Source organism: Heterocephalus glaber, unplaced genomic scaffold (assembly GCF_053883595.1).
Source record: "Heterocephalus glaber isolate CG9 unplaced genomic scaffold, H.glaber_assembly_v1.0 deba00001442, whole genome shotgun sequence".
Lineage (NCBI taxonomy): Eukaryota > Metazoa > Chordata > Mammalia > Rodentia > Bathyergidae > Heterocephalus > Heterocephalus glaber.
The window spans coordinates 24,763,975-24,786,085 of NW_028258296.1; the positions used below are offsets into that span (position 1 = coordinate 24,763,975).

At 39.4% G+C, this 22,111-nt stretch overlaps 1 protein-coding gene across 2 annotated transcripts in view; it reads left to right on the top strand.

Annotated features, from left to right (window-relative positions):
- Positions 1 to 6,174, top strand: part of Lrrc8c (leucine rich repeat containing 8 VRAC subunit C) — an 86,747-nt gene extending 80,573 nt beyond the window's left edge. For both annotated transcript variants that reach the window (XM_004841304.4, XM_004841305.4), the window contains one exon: positions 3 to 6,174. In XM_004841304.4, coding sequence (XP_004841361.1) covers positions 3 to 2,276 — 2,274 coding nt within the window. In that variant the 3' untranslated portion in view covers positions 2,277 to 6,174. The remainder of the gene's footprint in view (positions 1 to 2) is intronic.
- Positions 6,175 to 22,111: the final 15,937 nt, after the last annotated feature.

The following is a 22,111-nucleotide window of genomic DNA, read 5'->3' on the forward strand; positions in this document are numbered from 1 at the left end:
AGGTCATGCAAGACAAGATAATCTGCCTTCCAAAAAGAGTGCAGCCTGCTCAGAACCACTCATCTGTTTCAAATGTCTCTCAAGCAGTTGCCAGTACCACCCCGTTGCCTCTACCCAAACCATCTCCTACCAACCCTGCCCCTGTGGAAATGAAAGGATTGAAAACAGATCTGGATCTTCAGCAGTACAGTTTCATAAACCAGATGTGTTATGAACGAGCCCTCCACTGGTATGCCAAGTATTTCCCCTACCTTGTGCTCATCCATACTTTGGTCTTCATGCTCTGCAGTAACTTTTGGTTCAAATTCCCTGGATCCAGCTCCAAAATAGAACATTTCATCTCCATCCTGGGAAAATGTTTTGACTCTCCCTGGACAACACGGGCTTTATCTGAAGTATCTGGGGAGGACTCAGAAGAAAAGGACAACAGGAAGAACAATATGAACAGGTCCAATACCACTCAGTCTGGTCCAGAGGGCAGCCTGGTCAACTCTCAGTCTCTGAAGTCAATTCCTGAGAAGTTTGTGGTTGACAAATCTACAGCAGGGGCTCTAGATAAAAAGGAAGGTGAGCAAGCAAAAGCCTTATTTGAGAAGGTAAAGAAGTTCAGGCTACATGTGGAAGAAGGTGATATACTCTATGCTATGTATGTTCGCCAGACTGTACTCAAGGTTATCAAATTCCTCATCATCATTGCATATAATAGTGCTCTGGTTTCCAAAGTCCAATTTACAGTGGATTGTAATGTTGACATTCAGGACATGACTGGATATAAAAACTTTTCTTGCAATCATACCATGGCACACTTGTTCTCAAAACTCTCCTTTTGCTACTTGTGCTTTGTAAGTATCTATGGATTGACATGCCTTTATACCTTATATTGGCTATTCTACCGCTCTCTAAGGGAATATTCTTTTGAGTATGTCCGGCAGGAGACTGGAATCGATGATATTCCAGATGTGAAAAATGACTTTGCTTTTATGCTTCATATGATCGATCAGTATGATCCTCTTTATTCCAAGAGATTTGCAGTGTTCCTGTCTGAAGTCAGTGAAAACAAACTAAAACAGCTAAACTTAAATAATGAGTGGACTCCTGATAAACTGAGGCAGAAACTGCAGACAAATGCCCATAATAGACTGGAATTGCCTCTAATCATGCTTTCTGGCCTTCCAGACACTGTTTTTGAAATCACAGAGTTGCAATCTCTAAAACTTGAAATCATTAAGAATGTAATGATACCAGCCACCATTGCACAGCTAGACAATCTCCAGGAGCTCTCTCTACACCAGTGCTCTGTCAAAATCCACAGTGCAGCTCTCTCTTTCCTGAAGGAAAACCTCAAAGTCCTGAGTGTCAAGTTTGATGACATGAGGGAGCTGCCCCCATGGATGTATGGGCTGCGGAATCTGGAAGAGCTTTACCTAGTTGGCTCTCTAAGTCATGATATTTCCAAAAATGTCACCCTCGAGTCTCTGCGGGATCTCAAAAGCCTTAAAATTCTCTCTATCAAAAGCAATGTTTCCAAAATCCCTCAGGCGGTGGTGGATGTTGCCAGCCATCTCCAGAAGATGTGCATACATAACGATGGCACCAAGCTGGTGATGATCAACAATTTAAAGAAGATGACCAATCTGACAGAGCTGGAACTGGTCCACTGTGATCTGGAGCGCATTCCTCATGCTGTGTTCAGCCTGCTTAGCCTCCAGGAACTGGACCTGAAAGAAAACAACCTGAAATCTATAGAAGAAATCGTGAGCTTCCAGCATTTGAGGAAGTTGACAGTGCTAAAACTGTGGCATAACAGCATCACCTACATCCCAGAGCATATAAAGAAACTCACCAGCCTGGAACGACTGTCCTTTAGTCACAATAAAATAGAGGTGCTGCCTTCCCACCTCTTCCTATGCAACAAAATCCGATACTTGGATTTATCCTACAATGATATCCGATTCATCCCACCTGAAGTCGGAGTTTTACAAAGTTTACAGTATTTTTCCATCACTTGTAACAAAGTGGAAAGCCTTCCAGATGAACTTTACTTCTGCAAGAAACTTAAGACTTTGAAGATTGGAAAAAATAGTCTATCAGTACTCTCACCGAAAATTGGAAATTTACTATTTCTTTCCTACTTGGATGTCAAAGGGAATCACTTTGAAATCCTCCCTCCTGAACTGGGTGACTGCCGGGCTCTGAAGCGAGCTGGTTTAGTTGTAGAAGACACTCTCTTTGAAACTTTGCCCTCTGATGTCCGGGAGCAAATGAAAGCAGAATAACTTTACTTTTCATCAAAGTTTGACTGAAACATGCTTCTACCAAATACAGTATAAATAATTAGGTTAGTCTTAATACCTTTCCTATTTCATTTTTTTTCTTTTTCACACAAAACAAAATGTACACAAAGATTGAGTGAGGACTATGTATTTTTAATAAAAATTTAATTGTATTTTTTCAATATTAATATTTTAAAGTTTTATTTGTCTTGGAACCTAATGGATCTATTATTATTTTCTACTTACAGAAACAGATGGTTCCGTCTTTTTTTTTGGTTTTATTTTTTCAGTTTATTGTTGTGAAAGGGAGGGAATTATAAGTTGCATGCATTTGGCATATTGTAAATTGATGAAGATATTTTTGCCAAGGTCATTTTTAGCTTGTTTACACCTGTACATGGTACTTGCAATTGTTTTCATCATGTATGTACCAACAAATCTGTGCTAATTGTTTTTTAATATCAGTTGCCTTCTTTGACCAAGTCTTTCTACAGAAGAATGTTCTTTAGAGTATAAACTCACATAAGTGCATACTCACAGAGTATTATGTTAAAATTTTTTACCTTTCTCCAACAGAACCCTAAATTGCATAATTTCGTATATCAAATAGTTGTAATTATCCTTAGGCAAGGAGTTTGCAGATGGGTAAAGAAAGCGATCTTTGGTGGTTGGCATGCTTGAATTGGTCATTTATAATTTAGCTGATTTGCATTTTTACCAACATTTTTTAAAGTATCACTTATAAACTACAGAAGCTTTTTTTTTTTAATCTCAGTACTGCTATGTGGTACTGGTGGACAACCTTAGAGAAATTAGATTTATTTTAGTATTCTAGTAGGTAATTAAATTTAAAAAGCATAGAATTAGAAGCCTGTTTTGGGAGTAATTTAATCATCTTTGATATCCTGATATGTGGATGCATCAGATGGAAAAAATTTCACTACTAAAGCACTCTGTTAAAGAGCTGGTGTATTCAGGACCTATCCCTTCCTCAGGGCACCATGGCATTCAAATTCTGCCTGTTATACAAAATAATACACATATATATATATATCAATCGATTTTCTACAACCCCTCTCTTGCTGTGTACTAGTGATACAAGCACGGGAACTCTGCTTTCTGACAATATATTTCTCATCTGAAATGATTGTTACTTTCTTAAAAATATAAAAAAACTTCTAAGTGGTGTCACTTAGCAATAATTTTTGCCTGATGATCAGCAGAGCTTTTATTTACCTTTTGTACTTAAAAATCCAACAGAGTATGATATTTGGGCCAAATACTTCACTGACTGACCTAGAAAGTTTTATAATGTAACAGTAAAAGAAAGTAAGAAGATGATTTGGAGTCAAAATGCTGTTTTAAAATATTGCTTCTTGAGGCTGGAAATATAGCTCAGTGGTAGAGCACATGCATAGCGAAAGTGTTTCTTGATCCTAATGAATTTGCACAATGCTACTTTGAGTTGTACACAGAAGGCAAGTATGGGAACTGGTTGGCAGATACATGTGCCTCAGTTGTGTTTTAAAACTAAATCTTCATGATGGGGTGAAGGATTATGAAGAGAGATCTATTTCATTTGTCTAATCCAATCATGTAGATCACAATGCTTCATATTTTTTTGTTCTGTGTTAAAGTTGACGATTTTGTATAGCTTATTTAAATAGACCTGGTGTTGAAACTATAATAGTTTTGTTTTTCATTTTGTTTGGGGGGCGGGGGCCCTTTTTGATACTGGAGATCAAACTCAGGACCTTGCCCTCGGGAGGCAGGCAGCCGCATCACTGAGCTAAATCCTTGGCCCGAAATTATAATAGTTTTAAGTAGTTACTTGATTATAGTTCTTATATGATAAAAATATTCAGTTCTACAATATTGGGAGCCTGAGTATGAACAAGTAAGCTTAGACAGCTTAGTAAGCTTAGATAGCAAAACACTGGCTAAACTCTTTTTCTAGATTAAAATTTATAGTTATTCAATATGTCACCCTTAAAAAGGGATCTATTCAGGTTAAAAGTCACATTTATGCTGCTCTTTATCTGGTATTAACTAGTAATCTCATCTGAATTCATAACTGAAATAGGTCACTGATAATTCTCCTTTATCACTTACTCAAAATTCCAAAAGAATTTGATTTGTTTTCTTAATGTCTTCACAAGCTGACTTCCAACTGAAGATGTAAATAACATCAAGTCGATATAATTCTATGACTTTATGTTTTAACTAAGAAGAAATATCTTTCTATTAGGTTTTATAGCAATTCAAAAGTCTCAAAATTAACTTTTTAATCTAAATTTTCTGACTCTAGCCCTTTTTAATTTTATAAGCTTTTGTTCGATTCAATGGGAAACTCAGGTAAATGAACTGCTGACTTTTCTAAAGTTCTTTAACTGATCAACTCACTGTATAAGGATAGTTACCTAATCACATTCTTTGTTTTACAAGTGCTCTTGCTAAAAAGGAACAGCTAGCTCTACTTCTACAACCTCTACAGGATTTATGAGAAATTTCTGTGTAAATATAAAAACACCATATGTATTCTTATAATATGCTAGTTTATGATTTCTGATATTAAAAAAGAGAAAACAAAATCTTTGTTTCATTAACATTTCTCTGAAGAGGAATTTTGCTGTTTTTTGCTATTTTCTACTGTAAGAAAAGTATTCTTTAAGTAGATTATCTCTGATGTAAGTTCATACCAAATACCTGATCAACAGTAATGATATCTTAAATAGTGAATATTCATGATCCATCACAAGGAAAACTGTCAGCAGTACTTAGCAGTGAACAGATAAGGTAAATGTCAATATAATTCAAATTTGGTTTTAGAGAGCAAATTAAGATTCAATTAATTCTCCTATGAATCCTGAATGTGATAATGCTATTCAAACATTCCACATTTGGGTTAGGAGCTCAATAACTCAGGACAGGGTTCTCTACTAATCTCAAATTAGCAAAACAACGTAAGTATTTGTGAGAAGACTGAAGAGTATATAGAATTTTCTCAGAATTTTTTCAGTACTGGGGATTGAACCACGGGCCTTTGCAGTAAGCTATATCTCAGCTTTTTTTTTTTTTTTTTTTTTTTTTTTTTGATACCAGGGATCAAACTCAGGACCTTGTACTTGTGAGACAGGCAGCAGCACCACTGAGCTAAATCTCTGGCCCTTTTTTGTTTTGTTTTTTTTTTTTGACACAAGGTCTCATTAAGTTTCTAAGTTGCCCAGGCTGAGCTCAAATGTTCTACCCTCTTGCCTCAGCCTCCCAAAGTGCTATGATTACAAGCATGTGCCACCACACCTAACTTTGTCTCTTCTTATCTATTTTGAAAAATGCTAAGAAAGCTTGGATAGTCTTAACTAGAATCAAACCTGTTGTGGTTTTTCAGATTCAGGCCTAGTGTCATGGTTCTGATAGCTTTATGCCAGCCTTCATGTTCCATCTTTCCAGTGGTATTCACTGACTGATAAGATAGCATCTTTGCCTTCATTTGGGGGGAATTAAAGGAGAGTCTCCCCCTGCTTCAAGGAATTTTTTTTTTAATCAGAAGATCTTGACAAGGGTTATATAACTTTGGACAACTTAAATTCTTGAATATGTCGGAGAACACTTCCTGTGCATGGTTTTTAATCTTTCTCTCCCACCTTACTCTGCTTCTTTTTATTGGGGTTGAAACTTCATGCCATATGTACCCACTCAGTTTTCCTTTTGGCACTGTTTGTTTACTCATTGTACGAGTTCACATTGTGTCAAATGCTGACAAAACCTCTAAGGCTGTCAAGAAAAGGCTTGAAAGTTTATTTGTCATAGTGTATAGTCATGATAAAATGTCTTAATATTATTTGGCTATGTAGTACATAGGAACAGAAAACAACAAATAAAGTCTTTTTTTTACAACTTACCATTGAGATTTGTCCCTTTCTTACTTACTATACAAGTCATGTTTATTTTTGCGTTTCTTAAACTATTACTAACGCTCCCTGTTTTCTGCAGGAAATGGACTGCATTCTTTCACTTTGTGCTGAGCTGGTTTCTGTAATTGTGACTATTTCCTTCCTTAATTCACTGCACTGCCTCTACCTAAGATGCCCCTGGAGTTTTATTTGGCTAATTAATGCTGTAATATATAATTTGCAGTGCAGTTTTTGTGCATTTGCCAGGTCAAATTGTACAATGTCTGTCCAGCTCAGCTTGCAGTAAATACTCTTACAATAATGATAGTGGTTACTGAAAGGAATCAGAATGGTTCTGCAGAGATAGGAGGCCTCCCCTAATGAACCACATTCACTCTAGTCTTAGGGAAGCCCTCTATAAGAAAATTTAATGTACCAATTACACATAAGAAAATTGTGACTGGTAACTCAAAGCTAAATTGTCACTATGCATTTTGTGTGTGTGTGTTTAGGTTTTTTTTATTACTAATAATTCTGGAGAAGGGCAATTGAAATGAGCAAGGATGGTGAATGTGGGGGAGAGACCGTGTGAATGTGTATATTAAAAAGAGGAGAGACTGAGTGAGAGCTCTGGAGAAATTCTGGAGACAAGAGCTGGGAACACAATAGATTCAAGACATGGTGAATTCAGTGCATTGTGCACAGAAGAAAAAGACTGCCCACTGCTGCCCTCCACTGTTCCATCTCCTGGCCCTTTGATTTGTATGGAATATTGAGATAAATAAATGGCTTCAGATATTTGCTGTTGTTGACTAGCAAGATATAAGGTAAGTATTATGTTGGGAGAAGAAGTAAATGTATAAGATGGAAGTTGCCAAAATTAACTCATGAGACTCATGAGACTCAGGTACTTAAACTCATAGCTTAAGCCCTACATACTTCTGAATGTAAGTTTGAATGTCATCCTAAACATCAAATAGGAAAACAGAAGCTGTTCATGAGCCACATTATTTCCTGGTGTACAGGTCTATGAATACAGGTTATACTTTAGGTATGGTATTTGAACACAGGTACAAATAAACATTCATATGATCAGACATGGCAAAAGTATGAGTACTTTCTGAGCTTGAGTAGTTTGCATAAAAGATACTAGACACAATAGTTTATCAAATATCTAAAGCCAGTTGGTCATTCTAACTAGTTTGATTTATGAATTCTATTATTGAAGTTTGGGAGTGAGTAGAAGATAGCCTTTATTGTTTTAATCCTTCAAGGAATATTTTATTTCAACTCAAAAAAAAGTTTGAACACCTGGACATGTACCATTTTTTTTATAAAGTGTTTGGTGTTTGGTTTTTTTGGTCATTTTCCTTTGTTTTGTTGTACTAGAGACCAAAGTCAGGACCTCAAGTATGCTAGGCAATCACTCTAGCATTGAGCTACATTCCAAGTCCCAGGTAAGATAGACCTTGAGAAAAGTGACAAATAAGAAGCAATACGAAAGTTTTGCATTTTATATTTCCTCCATGGTTCTAATACAAAAAACTCCCCAGAAGTGATTCTGGTATGACAAAATTGTAACATTTCCTCACTTTGAACTGTGCAGATTTTTGGAATTCTATTATAGTTTTGTGTAGACCATGTGTGATAATTTTGTTAAAATTATATCATTTGGATATCTTTGATCATCTTAAACTGGGTCAGTTCAAACCTAATTAAAAGCCAATGCAAAAACATAAGGATGTATTCATTGTGCAACTGAGGAATAAATATTGAAGAGTTTATAAAACAGATGAGTTCCATTTGTGCCTATTGAGTTATTTGTATAAACTAATGATTTAAATTTAAACTAGTGGTTTAAATTTCTTTATGAAAACTACTTTCCAGAGTAGCCAGTCCCAACAAAAGTTTGAAAGGATATGTACAACAATGATCTTTAAATGAAAACCAACTTTTGTTTTCATGGGGGCAGGGCCTTTCTGTGACCCTAACAGGAAGTCAGTTTGTTCAAAATTAGAAGAATTTATTCTTTCTTAAACTCTCCACACATTCTAGCCTCTGGTGGTGGTATGACTCATAAACTTTCCTGGTAGTCACAGTCTAAGCCTTAACAATACAGCCATGCTAACGGATTTACTTGTTTTATGCATCGAGAAACAAAGACAGGAGGTAGACATCCTTTACTTTAGAGAGGAAGTATTTTAAATGAGTTCATACTGTGAAATTGAAAACTAGAGATTCAGCTTCAGTCAAAACTATAAACATTTAGCTACACAAATACTTGTTAAATCCAGGTAACCTTTAAAAGAAACTGAATTTATGCCAAATAGAAATGTGAACAATGCCAGTGGGATTAAATTCCTGATTTATACTAAATAAGGCCAGGGGGCGGGGGGGGGGGGCGACCTGTGATGTGCTTTGCAGGCAGCCTCCTAATAATGCATTTTCTAAAATTCAGAAAGATTTCTTCAAATTCTGCCAACATTAAAACAACCAAATCTAGAGTAATGTATAGTAAACCAGCTAGTTATTGTAACTCTCTAAATCAGAAACTGCTAGTTACTGTTGAGTGCTTTAATCATAAATCTGATCAAGAATTTGCATCAAAAATATCTAAAACTTGATTCCAAAACCGTACAGTGTGGGCCAGCCTTGGGAGCGTTGGCCTTGTTCTGGGACCTAGGCTAGCTACTTTGTTCTCCCTGATGGGGCTGGGAGGACACCACCAACCATGATACAACATAGAGACATGGAGTCAGATTAATATGTGGGCAGCCAGAGGGCTCTCGCCTCTAGTAGACAGAAGAGCCCCTAGCCTCTGGCTCATCTTGCCTTTATTCACCCAAACACAAGCCCAAACAATCAAAGTAACATGAGATTCATCTGGTTCCCAATATCCATTAGTACATACTCTGGTAAACTTAACTAACCTCAATTGTCTTAACATTTCCCTAATATGCAATATCCAATCACCCCCTGAGTGCAGCCTTTCTCCTTTGTGCTCACAGAGGAGGCCAATTAGGCCGTAATTCTCCTCTGGTCTCCAACAATATATTAAATAAAAACAGTGATAATCTTTATAGCACTGACCACACTAGTGATCAATTGTAAGACAAAGTTGTATTCCTTTTTCAAAGTTGTTTAAAAATGTTTAGAATCCTATTTTTTACATGTACAAGAAAGTAAAATAAATTTATCCAAGACACTAATTGCTTTAAATAGAGCCAGCAATACAGGTTATTATTGTCAGGTAAAAGGGCCAGAAACCAAGACCAGACCAGGCCACAACAAGCCTTTATTAGGGGAACAGATCTGCCAGGCTGTCTCTGAACAGAGACAAAAGCAATATGGCCAGGGCAGGGAGAGTCTTTTACAGAGACTGGGGTGGGGCTTGTAGGGGCTGAGGCGAGGTTGAGTGAGGTAGTGACTAGGGAATGGAGGAGCCTGTGACATCACTAGGTGGTAGGAGGTGAGCGAGTATTAGGTTACTTTCTGGGTGGGAACAGGGGCGTGCTGGGAAGAAGGGTTTGTTCTTTGGTGGGAGCAACCATCTTGGCATGATGTCACATGGGGAGGGGGCAAGGCACCATAAGAAGAGGGCAGCTACTATACATAATAGCTGCTGAGGTAGTGGGAGACCTATCAATTATTACTCTATTTGTGTTCTTTAATTAGGCAGGGGAACTTACAGTGGTAGATATTCATAGAAATATCCCTTCTATCTTCAGCTCTCTCTTCCCAAATCCAGTTTAGGGCTGTACTTGTATTAAAATCCCTGAGATTTTTAAAAGGGGTTTTAAAACTCACTTAGAATTTTTTCTAACACTTTAAATCTGCCTCATTATTTAGGGCACTTCTTAAATTTTAGGACCTATAGCTCTCCTTCCAGAGCTGGAGGCCCAACCAGTACTGAAACTGAGATGTATTTATCTCTGCATTTTCCTGCAGTGCTTGTACCTAATAGGCTACATTATTGTAGAAAGCTAAATTAATTAGATATCTTGTAGGCAGTTAGACAAGGCTGGCCCTCCAGGAGTCAATATGAAAGACAATCCAGATACACTGACTGAAGGTCAGCATTGTAAAAAGAGAAAAAGTACTGCATTCACGTACTTCCCCTACTGATGAATAGCAGTGATTGATATTCTAAATATGTATCACCTTCGAGTGGGGACCAAAACCTCCCTATCCCATTACTTCTGGGGAAGTCTTTGTTCCTTGTCATGTGCTCTTGCTACTTGACTAGCTTCCCCATTTGATTGCCATTTAATCAATATTACCTAAGTGACTATACTTGTTGTAATCATATTGGCTGGTCAGAGTTTTGTCCCACCTTGTGATTTCCCATTGGTTCAATATTTCCTAAGGGACTATACTTGTAATCTTATTAGTTGACTGTAGTTTTGTCCCACCTGAACCCACTTTTCCTCATGACTTTGCTCGGTAAAACATCTTTAAGAAGCCAGATGGGTGGGCTGAGGATTTAGCTCAGTGGTTATGCTGCTGCCTGCCTCGCAAGAACAAGGTCCCAAATTCGATTCCTGGTACCAAAAAAAAGAAGCGAGGGGGGTGAGCAATCCGCTTTCTGATCCCCCTTCTGTCCCTCATAGGCAGAAGCTACCTTTCAATAAACTTTTTCCTGCTCTTAATCTCTGTTGTTCTTAGAATTCATTCTTTGATTTTAGAGAACTCAAACTTGCATTTCAGATATCTAGCATCTTGGGAGGATTCCACTGAACACAGGGCTCCTGGTTTACATTTCCATTCCAGTTGCTATTTCCATGTAACAAATCAGTCCAAAATGCATGTAACAACTATTTTAGGTATATAGCAGCTATTTTATGACACTCAGATTCTATAGGTAAGAAATTTGGACAAAGCAGAATGAAGACAGTTTACTCCATGCTTATCTATGCTCCATCATGTCTGGGACCACAGTTAGAAAAACTTGATGGCTAGGAACTAGAGTCACTGAAGGGCATCTTCATTTCCATGTCTGGTATTTGCTGGAACCAAGGCTGGGACTATCAGCCAGCATAGGCCTCTCCATACAGCCTGGGCTTCCTACTAGCATGACAGCTTCAGGCTATCAGATGACTTACGTGATACCCAGAGTGGGTAGCCAAAGACACCACTTTACAGAGAAGTTTTATAGGGTGAAACCCACATGGGTACGATGTGGACCACAGCCATGAACATCCAATAAGGTTACAAGTATAGTCACTTAGATAATGGTGGTCCAATTTTGCAAGTCACGTAGCAAAGCAAGCATACAGGGATTTTCAGTAAGGGTGGGGGTCAGGGATATTTCCTGGAGAGGCTGAGTTAAGACCTTGACCCCCACCCAGGTGATCAGTACCTTTTTAGAATATCAATCACTGCTATTTATCCCCAGGGGAAGCACAAGGGTGTGTAGTTTCTCTCCTTTTACAATTCTGGCCTTCAGTGAATGTGTCTTGATTGTCCTGCATGTTGGCTCCTCCTGGGCTGCCCCTGTCTAACTGCCTAAAAGATGTCTAATAAAGTTGCCTATCTGTAATAGTTTCAGCTAGAACTTTCACACATTTCATCTATTGTATACTTCTTCAAGTGAAAGCCAAAAATGCTCAAAGACGCAAGTGTGCACACATGCAACACCCCTTTCTGTGACTTACATAAATAAGAGGAATACCTGGTCAGTTTTAGTGGTAAAAAGACAGAACTGAAGCGGCCTCAGCCAAGCTCCTTATCTTCTATTCTTATCTTGGCCAGGAGTCTGTGCAGGGCCTAGCTTCCTGCCTGACTTTAGCAAAGGTCACAAGGCCCCTCAGTGACTCATGACAGGCAGTAAAAAGCAGGTGTCTGAGGCTGCAGACCCCTTACTTTGCAGCAGCTTTCTCTATTAGGTCACATCCTTCTAGCTCAGGAGGAACATTTGGGACTTGGAAAAAAGTTTTCTAGGAAACAATTACTCATGAGCAAAGAGACCAGAAAAGTCCCAGAGTCTCTAGCAGAGAGTTGAAACCAGTGACTCACAGACGGACAGCCTACCTTATTATAGCTGATGTAAACTATGTCTATGTAATGTTGCTCTAAGATCTGCTATCTGCCTCCAGTTTACTAAACCTTCAAACCAATTCACTGAAGGCTTCCCTCAGCCATGTTCACTCTTGTAAAATCCACCAACATATTTAGCTTATTCCAAAAGAATAACAGCATGTTATCTGAGATGCAGTTGTACTTAAGATGTCATCTGGAGCTTGCATGTCCCATGAGATGTAGAGGAAATTGGCTCTATCCCTATTCTGTGACCTCTGACCACATTGCCCTCCTCCAAGTTTCACAAGTTTCTCTCTTCAGGCCAAGGACTAAGCATCTGTTTCTGCAGATATTTTCCATTCATCATCTGGCCATTCCATGCACTGCATCCCTATTTTGGGGTTGGATCCCTTTCTACCCCTCCTCAGACCAGCCTGCACTGTTCTTTAATTTCTTCCAAGACTCATACCAGGCTTTTGTGCATTTGAGATACCCAAGAAGGTTTGGACAGATAGCAGAGTGTATACAAGAGCATTGTACGTACCTTAAAACCACATGTTTGTGCAAGCTCTGCAGCCATCCCTATCTACCCCCTTCTGCTACACAAACCCAGTTTCCAACCCCTTAGTTCTAGTGCCTAGTAGGTTAACTTGCTCTCATGTTCCCTGGTCTCTCACTATCTAGCTTCTTCATACCCTTGTCACCTTAACTACTTATCAAGTGGTTTTGTTTTATCTTAGGTGAGGACTACTGTGTTGTTTAGGCTGGTCTCCAACTCCTGGGTGAAGAAATCCTACCTCAGCCTTGTGAGTAGCTAGGATTACAGTTGCACACCACCATGTTCTAACATACTTTCATGCCGTATGAGGGATACCATGTCTGCTGTGTTTGACCAACTGAAACAGAAAATTCAGTTCCATGCTATAGCTTTCCTTGGCAGTCCAGGAGAATGGAAAGCATACCGGGAGGCTCGGAGGCAAAGTGAAAAGCACGCTTTATTTTCAGAACCAGCACCAGTGGGTCAGCCTGAGTTCATACTCCAAGAGACTGACCCCCGCTTTGAGGTAGAACAGGGCAAGATATACTCTCAGAAGAGGGCAGGCTTACAGACATTTTACATTCTTTTCATTGGTTACAAAGAGTTCAGGTCATAGGGGTTTAAGCAAATTAATTGGTTATCAAGCATTACAGTGCAAGGAGTCACATCTCATTTACATCTGGTGGGAAGGTAGAAATTGCTTGAGAACAAAGAAAATTCCCAAGATACTTGTGAGGTAGCATCTTGCTAGGCAAGCTCAAATATGTTGGGAGAATGGGGGGACTTCCCCATCAGTAAGTCCGGCTTTAACTGTAGGGAAGCATGGTCCCCGTTCACAACCTGTGGCAAGCAAGTCACTGGTCTGGACTGCACTGTTCAACCTTTTGCCTGTCTTCTCCTGCCCCTAGTATTCCAAATTTCTAAATTTATTCCTGTGCCTTTTTGTTCCCTTTGTTATTCTCCCGCTTTTTGTGCCCCACTTACTTGCAGGGCTATGTTTGCAGTCTTTCTACAGCAACTTCCAATTTCCACCTCTGGTGAGCACCTCTTTTCCACTTCCCACCTTAACTGTCTTCTGGAAATTTCCACTTGTCTTGTCATCAACCTTAATGTGCTAAAAGCAAATCTCTTCTAAAAATATCTCTGGTAACTGCAACAGCCCCTCCCCTGCACAGTCTCCTCATAAACCACCCTATTCATTCACTCTCACTCTCCCTCTGCCTCTGTCTGTTTCTTCTCTCTTTCCCACTCCACGACCACCACAAAGCAGTCTAATGCTCCCATGTATAATTCTGAGCTTCCTCTTCTTTTCTCCAAAAACCTTCCCATTATTCCTTCACTCGGAGTTTCCAGGTCCATCACAAACTAGGTTTGACCTGTGTTTCCCAGTATAGGCCCTGGGATCCCAAATGAGTTCAAACTCTGACTGTCCATTTACCTGATGTAAGACCTTGAACATGTCCATTTAACGCTTTCGCCTTTGTTTATACTAAGGACATCCATATTTTGGCCCTTTCTAAAAGAAGCTAAAATGCTAAATATCCTACTGCTGGTAGCATTCCAATTCTGTCCTTACTAAATTATAAGTATCTCCTTGTAGTTTATTGCTAGTTCTATTCTAATAAGAAAACATCATCTGTGCTCATGGCCTTCTACCTTCATCCTTAGCCACAAATAATAGCTATTTTTCTAACTCTGTGATGTAACACAAAATTTAATAACAAGAAATAAATAAAGCTACAATGTAAATAATGTATTTAATCAGTCAAGTGAATGGTTAGCCATATCATGGAACAGTTGGGGATGGCTGTGAAGAGAACTCAGTGCAAATGGGAAAAAGGCATGTTTCCTTTGCTCTGGGGTTCAAATGCTGAAAGGTAACTGGTGATACAGAAGGTAAGGGCTATGCCAAAGGTCTGGCTGCAGCAGATCATCTGAGTCTGTGCAGCCACATAATGAAATGCATGGCCATTACATATTTTGACTAGAGTTTACATCCTATCTCTTCCACTTTCTGCATGTTTTAATTGGAGGAAATCACTTGCCCCCAATAAGGCATAGTATCCTCATGTGCAAAATAGGGATCCATCTTAAAAGCTGCAATGATGACTAGAAGTATGCAGTATACAATGTGCCTAGCTCAGTGCTTATACCCAAGAAATTTGCTAGTAGCATGTTAACTCTAGATTGAGCTCTGGATTATATAAAAGCACCTATAATATTACAAATTTTCCTAAAGTCAGCACTTATTTAACACCTAGAATGTACTAAGCATTGTTTTAATGGCACTAAATTTGTATTTTGGACCTCAATTTGCTGGAACATCATAGAGGAGTCACAGGTAAAGTCATCAATAGGCATCATGCTGAGTGCTACAAAGAGTGTATAAAGGAAGGTCTCTGGAAACACACAGGCTTCCTCAGCCAGCATTTGCTGAGCACATTCCAGGGACCAGACTATGCTCAAGGTTGTGGTTGTCCAATGTCATGGTTTCTCTAGGCCACACTGAGTGAAGAATTATCTAACATATAATATAGTTCATGTAGATGAGTAACAAAACTTCCTTTTTAATAGTTTTTACTGTAACATAAAAATCAAATAACACAACAAGCCCAAGTTTAATAATTAAATATGAAAACTTATGTCTTTCTAATAACAATAAATGCCTGTCTTCACAGGCACACACATGTAGGTGGGTTGAATATTATTATCATAATCATTGTGTTTTACTCACCAAATCACACAAGCACATTACATCTGACACACAAAGGAATTCGCTGGACTGACTGCATGGTGGAGGCAGGAGGTACAGTTAGCTCTGCACTGTGTCCTCCCCTTCACAGTGTTCTGTTGTCATTTATGCAGTCTGTGCTTAAGCCCTTCATAATCAAATCAGGAAAAACATGGCTTAGAATCACATGATAATGTTACAAGTTTACCCTGGTGTGGGGCCACATTACTAGCTGTCAGACATCACATGGGGCCCATAAGCTGTAGGATGAACACACCTGCTTTAGTTGCTAATGGATCAAAAATTAATAACATTATCTCTGTTCTCAAAATCTTACAGGAAAATGCAGCCATACATTCAAATAGCTATGGTATGTTAGGAGAGCTTAGAAATTTGTTCACACAAGGACCCCAAGAAAGGTGAGCAGTGCCAGAATCCCCTAACCAGAGCAAAGGTTCCAGGAAGTGAGAGAAAGAGCAGGAAATGCTTGAGGTGGGGTGTTACACTTAATTGAGAGAGATTATAGAGAATCACCACACTCTGAGCCAAATTTTAAGTCCTTTTTGTTGTCAGCCTGCAGTCCAGAGCAAGCTTGGCTTGGAAAACTCTCAATGCAAAAAGCGGTTTGTGGGCTTCTTTTAAGCAGCTCTTCTAATTGGGGAGGGCTCAGGGAGAGGGGGAGCACAAGTGGAATTTCACAGAGGCAGAACTTTGACAAGTCAGTGGGGGTCAGGGGAAGTTTCACACAGTTTAGCTGAAACAAAATGTCACACGGGTGTGAAGTATTCTGTTTACAAGGTTGTAAAGATAGCATATAGTTGCAGATTGCTTCACCAAATGGGAAGGTGTAAAGATAACATATAGTTGCAGCATGTGGGGTGGTCTGTCATGCATTAACTGAGGGGACTCCCAAGGGGGAAAGGGGGAGATGATCACCCAGAATCACCCAACTTTACACAAATGGACCCAGGTTAGCTATCACAGGGGTCCCTCAGGCAGAAATGAGAAGGCTTTAGGGAAAGATCTTTTAGGGTGGGGACAGAGGCCTAAAGGACCATGGAATCAATGGAAGATGTGCAACAAGGGAAAGATCATGAGCCACCGGAATTAATTAGAAGTAAAGATGGAAGGACACACTAGGGACACATAAGGGTGCCTTACATTTGCCACCCACACCACAGAGCTCTATTTTATCCTTCTGGCAGTGGGAAACTGGAGAAGGTATAAGCCCATCCAAGATTACATTCAAAGCCAGAATAATCTTTCAGAATCTGTCTGAGACTTTCCTCTTTGTTTGTAAATACTTATAAGAAAAATCTACCATGTGATCTTGTAGAAAACCAAAGGCTGAAGAGAGAAGCCAAGAGTCAGCAGAGTAACAATACCCTGAGCAAATTTCACTGTGTATAATGAGACTTGTAAACATTAATGTTTTGCTTCAATTTGTCCTTGGCACTACTAGACCTCAGGGAAACCACCCAGCAGACTCATTCTCCTTTGTTTCTGCCTCTTCCTCCTCTTTTACACTGTGGTTTTTTTCCTTTGGCTTGGCTGCTATATTTTAATAGTTCAGCTGATTGCAAGAAATTTACCCTGTTTAGAGCCTAGAAAGTTATGAAGGGAACTATCCAATTAACTTGAACTCAGAATGTCATTCTCAAGGCAAGACCCCACCTTTCCCCACACTTTACTGTAGTTGTGTGCTCATTTTTCAGGTGCTATTGGTCTCAGGGCACACCAGGATACACACTGTGGGACCAGGATGACTCCATTTTGGAGCAGTCTCCTTTGTTCTCTCAAATTTGTGCTCGAACTGGGGCAAAGGACGTAATCCACAACTCGGGATTCCTAAGTTTATTACTCAGCCATCTGTTTGCCCTAGAAACAAATGTCCTGGGCCCACTATCTATAGGACAATCTGTTAACGTGCTGACTGTCCACACAGGGTGGTCGTGACCATTAGTCAGGATGTCTGCTGACCATCAGTACGTGACAGTAGACCACTAACCCTCGTCCCCATTCTTCTTGTGAAAACCTATACGTAATCCCCTTCAACCCCCAATGAGCCTAGCCAACCAAAATTCTACACTTCATACTTGCTAAATGTTAACCAATCATATGGCTGCTAATGACCAAAGCTTGTTGTATTCTCAATAAAAACCCTGCTAATTTGGAACTCGGGGCTCTCAATCTAAATCCGCTGTGTCGGTGACAATTGAGAGTCCCTGCTTAAGCTTGAATAAACGACCCTCGTGTGCTTACATCGGAAACGGCCTCCTGGTGGTCTTTGGGACTTCACAATCTGGGCACAACAACACAAGTTTGTGTCTGCCAGTCCTCTATGAAACCTGCTCCTCAGGGATCCCAGGCTACCTGAGATTGAGATGTGGAAGAAGTTTTGTTTTAGCAGAGCCAAGAAGTGTCCCCATCTGACCTCTTGGTCTTTTTCTGTCCTCAGAGGAAAGGTGGAGCTTTCCTGCTCACAGAACATAATTTCCTTTTCCTGTTCTTTGTAATGCAGCATTCCTGCCCTACCTCCCTGGGTAACATGGGACTTAGTATTTCTTGTGGTCAGCACTCTGCAGAATTCTTTAGGTCTCAAAACCAATGGGTTTGGTGGCTGTACTAAAAAACTACCAGAAGAAAAGCAAGAGATCATATTTCTCCTCAGATGTTACCATTTCTTTTTTCTTTCTTTCTTTCTTTCTTTTTTTTTTTTGATAATGGGGACTAAACTCAGGACCTCATGCTTGTGAGACAGGCGGCAGAACCACTGAGCTAAATCCCCAGCCTGATGCTACCATTTCTTAGTATATTTTGCAGTCCTTGCCTCAGCCTCTGCCAGAACAATAGCAAGCCACATCATTCCTGGCACCAACATCCACCCTAGGAACCCTGAATCTTCCAAACACTTTCAGATACAGAGGAAATGTAGAGATCACCCTCCAGGTGACATCTAGAGGGACTTCATGCCACACAGCCTGGAAACAAGGAACAGAAAGGAAACCCAAGTGAGCAGGCAAATAAATTCTATGATTGTCTCCCTCACATGGCTCCTTCTTAAGCTCTGTGGTTTGGTATGTCCTGCTGGAGACATCCCTTACCACCAAGCAGCTGATGTGTGTTTCTCATAAAGCTGTGACTAACTAGGTAACAAGTATTAACTTTTCTACTACGATGCCTGGATGATTCTTCTTCTTCTTCTTCTTCTTCTTCTTCTTCTTCTTCTTCTTCTTCTTCTTCTTCTTCTTCTTCTTCCTCCTCCTCCCCCTCCTCCTCCCCAACCCGCCCCCCCCTTCTTCTTCTATCTTGCCATTGCAGCTTCAAAAGAAAAATTATAAGCAGATGAGCTTTGCCTTGGGCTGTTTTTCAGAAAATCCACTAACACTGGCCTACTGCACTCAGAATAATAGTCCAGGCCCATTTATTTGACTGGTTTGTTCCTGGATTGGCCTGGGCAGGTTTATAATTACCTCTAATGTTCCCCAAAAGAAAGTCATTCCTTGTTTCTACCTTGAAAAAGAACAAGTTCAGATCATGAGACCCTCAGGAAATTTTTAGTCAAGAGAGCCATCCCAGCGCTATTAACAAGAAGGAAAAAATGAAAACAGCCTAAGCTTAGAAAAATGAAGAGTAATTTTATTGTTTTGTTTCATTTTGTTTTCTTTCTCTTTTTTTTGGAAGGAGTACCCCAAAGTAGCCTAGCCTGGCTTAGAATTCACTATCCACCTTCCTCAGCCTTCCCAGTGCCAGAATTTACAGGTGCACACCACTACTCCCAGCTAGAGAGTAATTTTTTATAATGATATATTTTTATAGTAAATTTTAAAACTAAGTATAGTATGATGTCATGTTTACAAGAAACAAAAACATATCTACCAATGTATAATAAATTGAGGGAGGAGATACATCAAATACAAACTGAGATTGTCATTTGATGGCAAGATTTTCAGTAAATTTTCCCTTTTATTCTTTTTTTTTTTTTTTTTTTTTTTGGTACAGGGATTGAACTCTGGTCCTTGTGCTTGTGCAGCAGGCTATGAAACCATTGAGCTAAATCCCTGGCCCTCCCCTTTATTCTTTTTTTTCCCCCTTTATTCTTTATATATATCACAATTTGAAATTTTGTTCTCTAAGAAATATATGTTCATTGTGACATTTTTTAGTTCAAAGGAAAAAAGGTATCCTGGGCTTAGCATTCACAAATGCATATTCTGCCAACAATATGCTCTACCTGTAGAAGGAAAATAAGCTGACAACTCCAGAGAGACTCTGGAGGACTATCAATAACACAAAAGCTTTTATTTGGCTTTTATATTGGCAGGAATCATTAGGAAGATATGGTTCATAATTGTTCCAATGATATATTCTTGTGAAAGTATAAAGATAACATGTATATATCTCTAAGAAGAGAAAGAGTAATATTGCTGTGATAACTGCCCTTTGTGAGGCAGCTTATAAAGCATGGCAATGGTTTTATTATTTTATTATACATAATTTGTTATACTTAATAATACTAATAATTATAGCTAATATAAAGTTATTACTTATTGAATACTTCTTTTGGTATGGTTTTTGTTCTTGAGAATTTTTAGGGATAAACCATTGCCTTTACACAAGGTGGGGCAATGGTGGGAAGCCCATTTATTCCACCCACACAAAGCTCCATTTTTCTGAAACTGAGCTGAGCAGTAGGGAATCAGAATTTGAAGACATGTAGTGGACTCTCAAGTTATGACTGGCCTGACATTCTAACAACTTGGGTTACAAGCAGAATTTTAGTTTTAACTTATGATCAAAGTCTTGAGTTGCACCCTAATGCCAACTGCTTGTGCTTCCAGATGGTCTCAGATACAGATTTCACCCTTAAAGAGTTCTGTAAGGATCACTAAAACATCCTATAGGGGTAAACAATATATTATAATTGGTAATTCCTGGTCCAATAATGTCTAGATAGGCATCAGTCACCTGGGTAGGTGACCAGGACCTCCTGACTCATCTTTCCCATAATAGGTCCTTGTTCTTTCCATGTATACTTGGAATAATACTTGCTTCCCCACTGGATCAATATTACCTAAGCAGCTATACTTGTAATCTTATTGGTTGATCATAGTTTTGTCTCACATTGTACCTACCTTGTGATTTTGCTCTTTAAAGCTTCCTCTCTAAAATAGGGTCTGAGGCAACCCATTCTGGTCCCTTCCTGCCTCTCAAGAGCTATCTTCCTCAATAAATATTTCCAACTCTTAACCTCCATTGTTCCTCACAATTCATTCTTCTATTTTGGGAACATGAACTCGGGGTATTGGACATCTAACAGATTGGTAGTTATATTATTTCCCCTATATCACTTGGCAATCCTATATCAGAAGGACATGCAGGAATCAGCTAAAGAAAAGGAAAAGGACATCCCGTGGAGAGGTTAGGAGATGTGGGAAGGAGCACGTCCAGTTGACTGGGAAAGTCAGATTCTGTTGATCAGTATTATCCAGAGCTACCTATGAGGACAGAAAAGCTATGCTGTCCCAAATGGTAGCCATTTGGAGTTATTAAGGAGAACTTGATGTTTTAATTTGATTTTTTTTCAGTACCATGGCCTCAAATCACAAGTTCTCTGCAGGTGAGCTGCAGCTTCAGCCATTAGCATATAATTTGCAGTTCCTTCGCAGAAAAAGCAGCTAGATGTCTCTCATTGTGACAGTGCACTCCACTCTTGGAGTTACATGCAATACCATTCACATGAAAATCTGGCTGTCTGCATTGCTGACTTCGGTAGCACATCTATACGAGGAATGTATTGTGAATAGCACCTTGGCCTAGTTAAGTGCCATGAAGTTCTGCTGAAAGACAGCACCTGAAAAGTCCTCAACTTTGTCCTAAGGAGAACTTGATGTTAGAAACCAAACACACTCTTCAGAATGGTGGGGCAGTTTGCACTTCAGTTTTCATTCCAGCATTCTTTTAGTGCCAGCTCTCCCATACAACTCAATGAAAGATTAGGACATAAAGTGCAGTTTTTTTCTCAGAGAAAGCATCTAGAGCTCTATCAGTTTGGCAAGGCATTCCCCATTCAGACATACATTCAATACCATGCACATCAAAATCTGGAACTTTTATTGCTGATGTCTGTAGCATAGCTCTATGAGGCCTGTACCATGAATAGCACTTTGGCCTGGAACATGCATTGAGGTTCTGCTAAAAGACAGGTCCTGGAAAGTCCTCAACTTTGTCCTAAGAAGAAGTTGATGTTAGCAGGCAAACACCCTCTTTAGAATGTTCCAGAAATTTGCACTTCAGATTTCATTCCAGCATTCTTCTAGCACAAGCTCTCCCATGCAAGTAAAAGGAAGGTTATGATATAAAGCGGATATCCTTCTCAGAGAAAGCAGCTAGAGATCTGTCAGTTTGGCACTGAGATCCACTCTTGGACCTACTTTAAATACCATACATACCACAATCTGGCTCTCTGCATTTCTGATTTCTGCATCACAACTCTTTGAGGCCTGTATGGTGAATAGCTCTTTGGCCTAGAAAGTGCATTGAGGTTCTGCTGAAAGACAGGTGCTAGAAAGTCATCAAATTTGTCCTAAGAAAAACTTGATGGTAGAAGTCAAACACACTCTTCAGGATGGTCCGGCAGTTTGCACTTCAGTTTTCA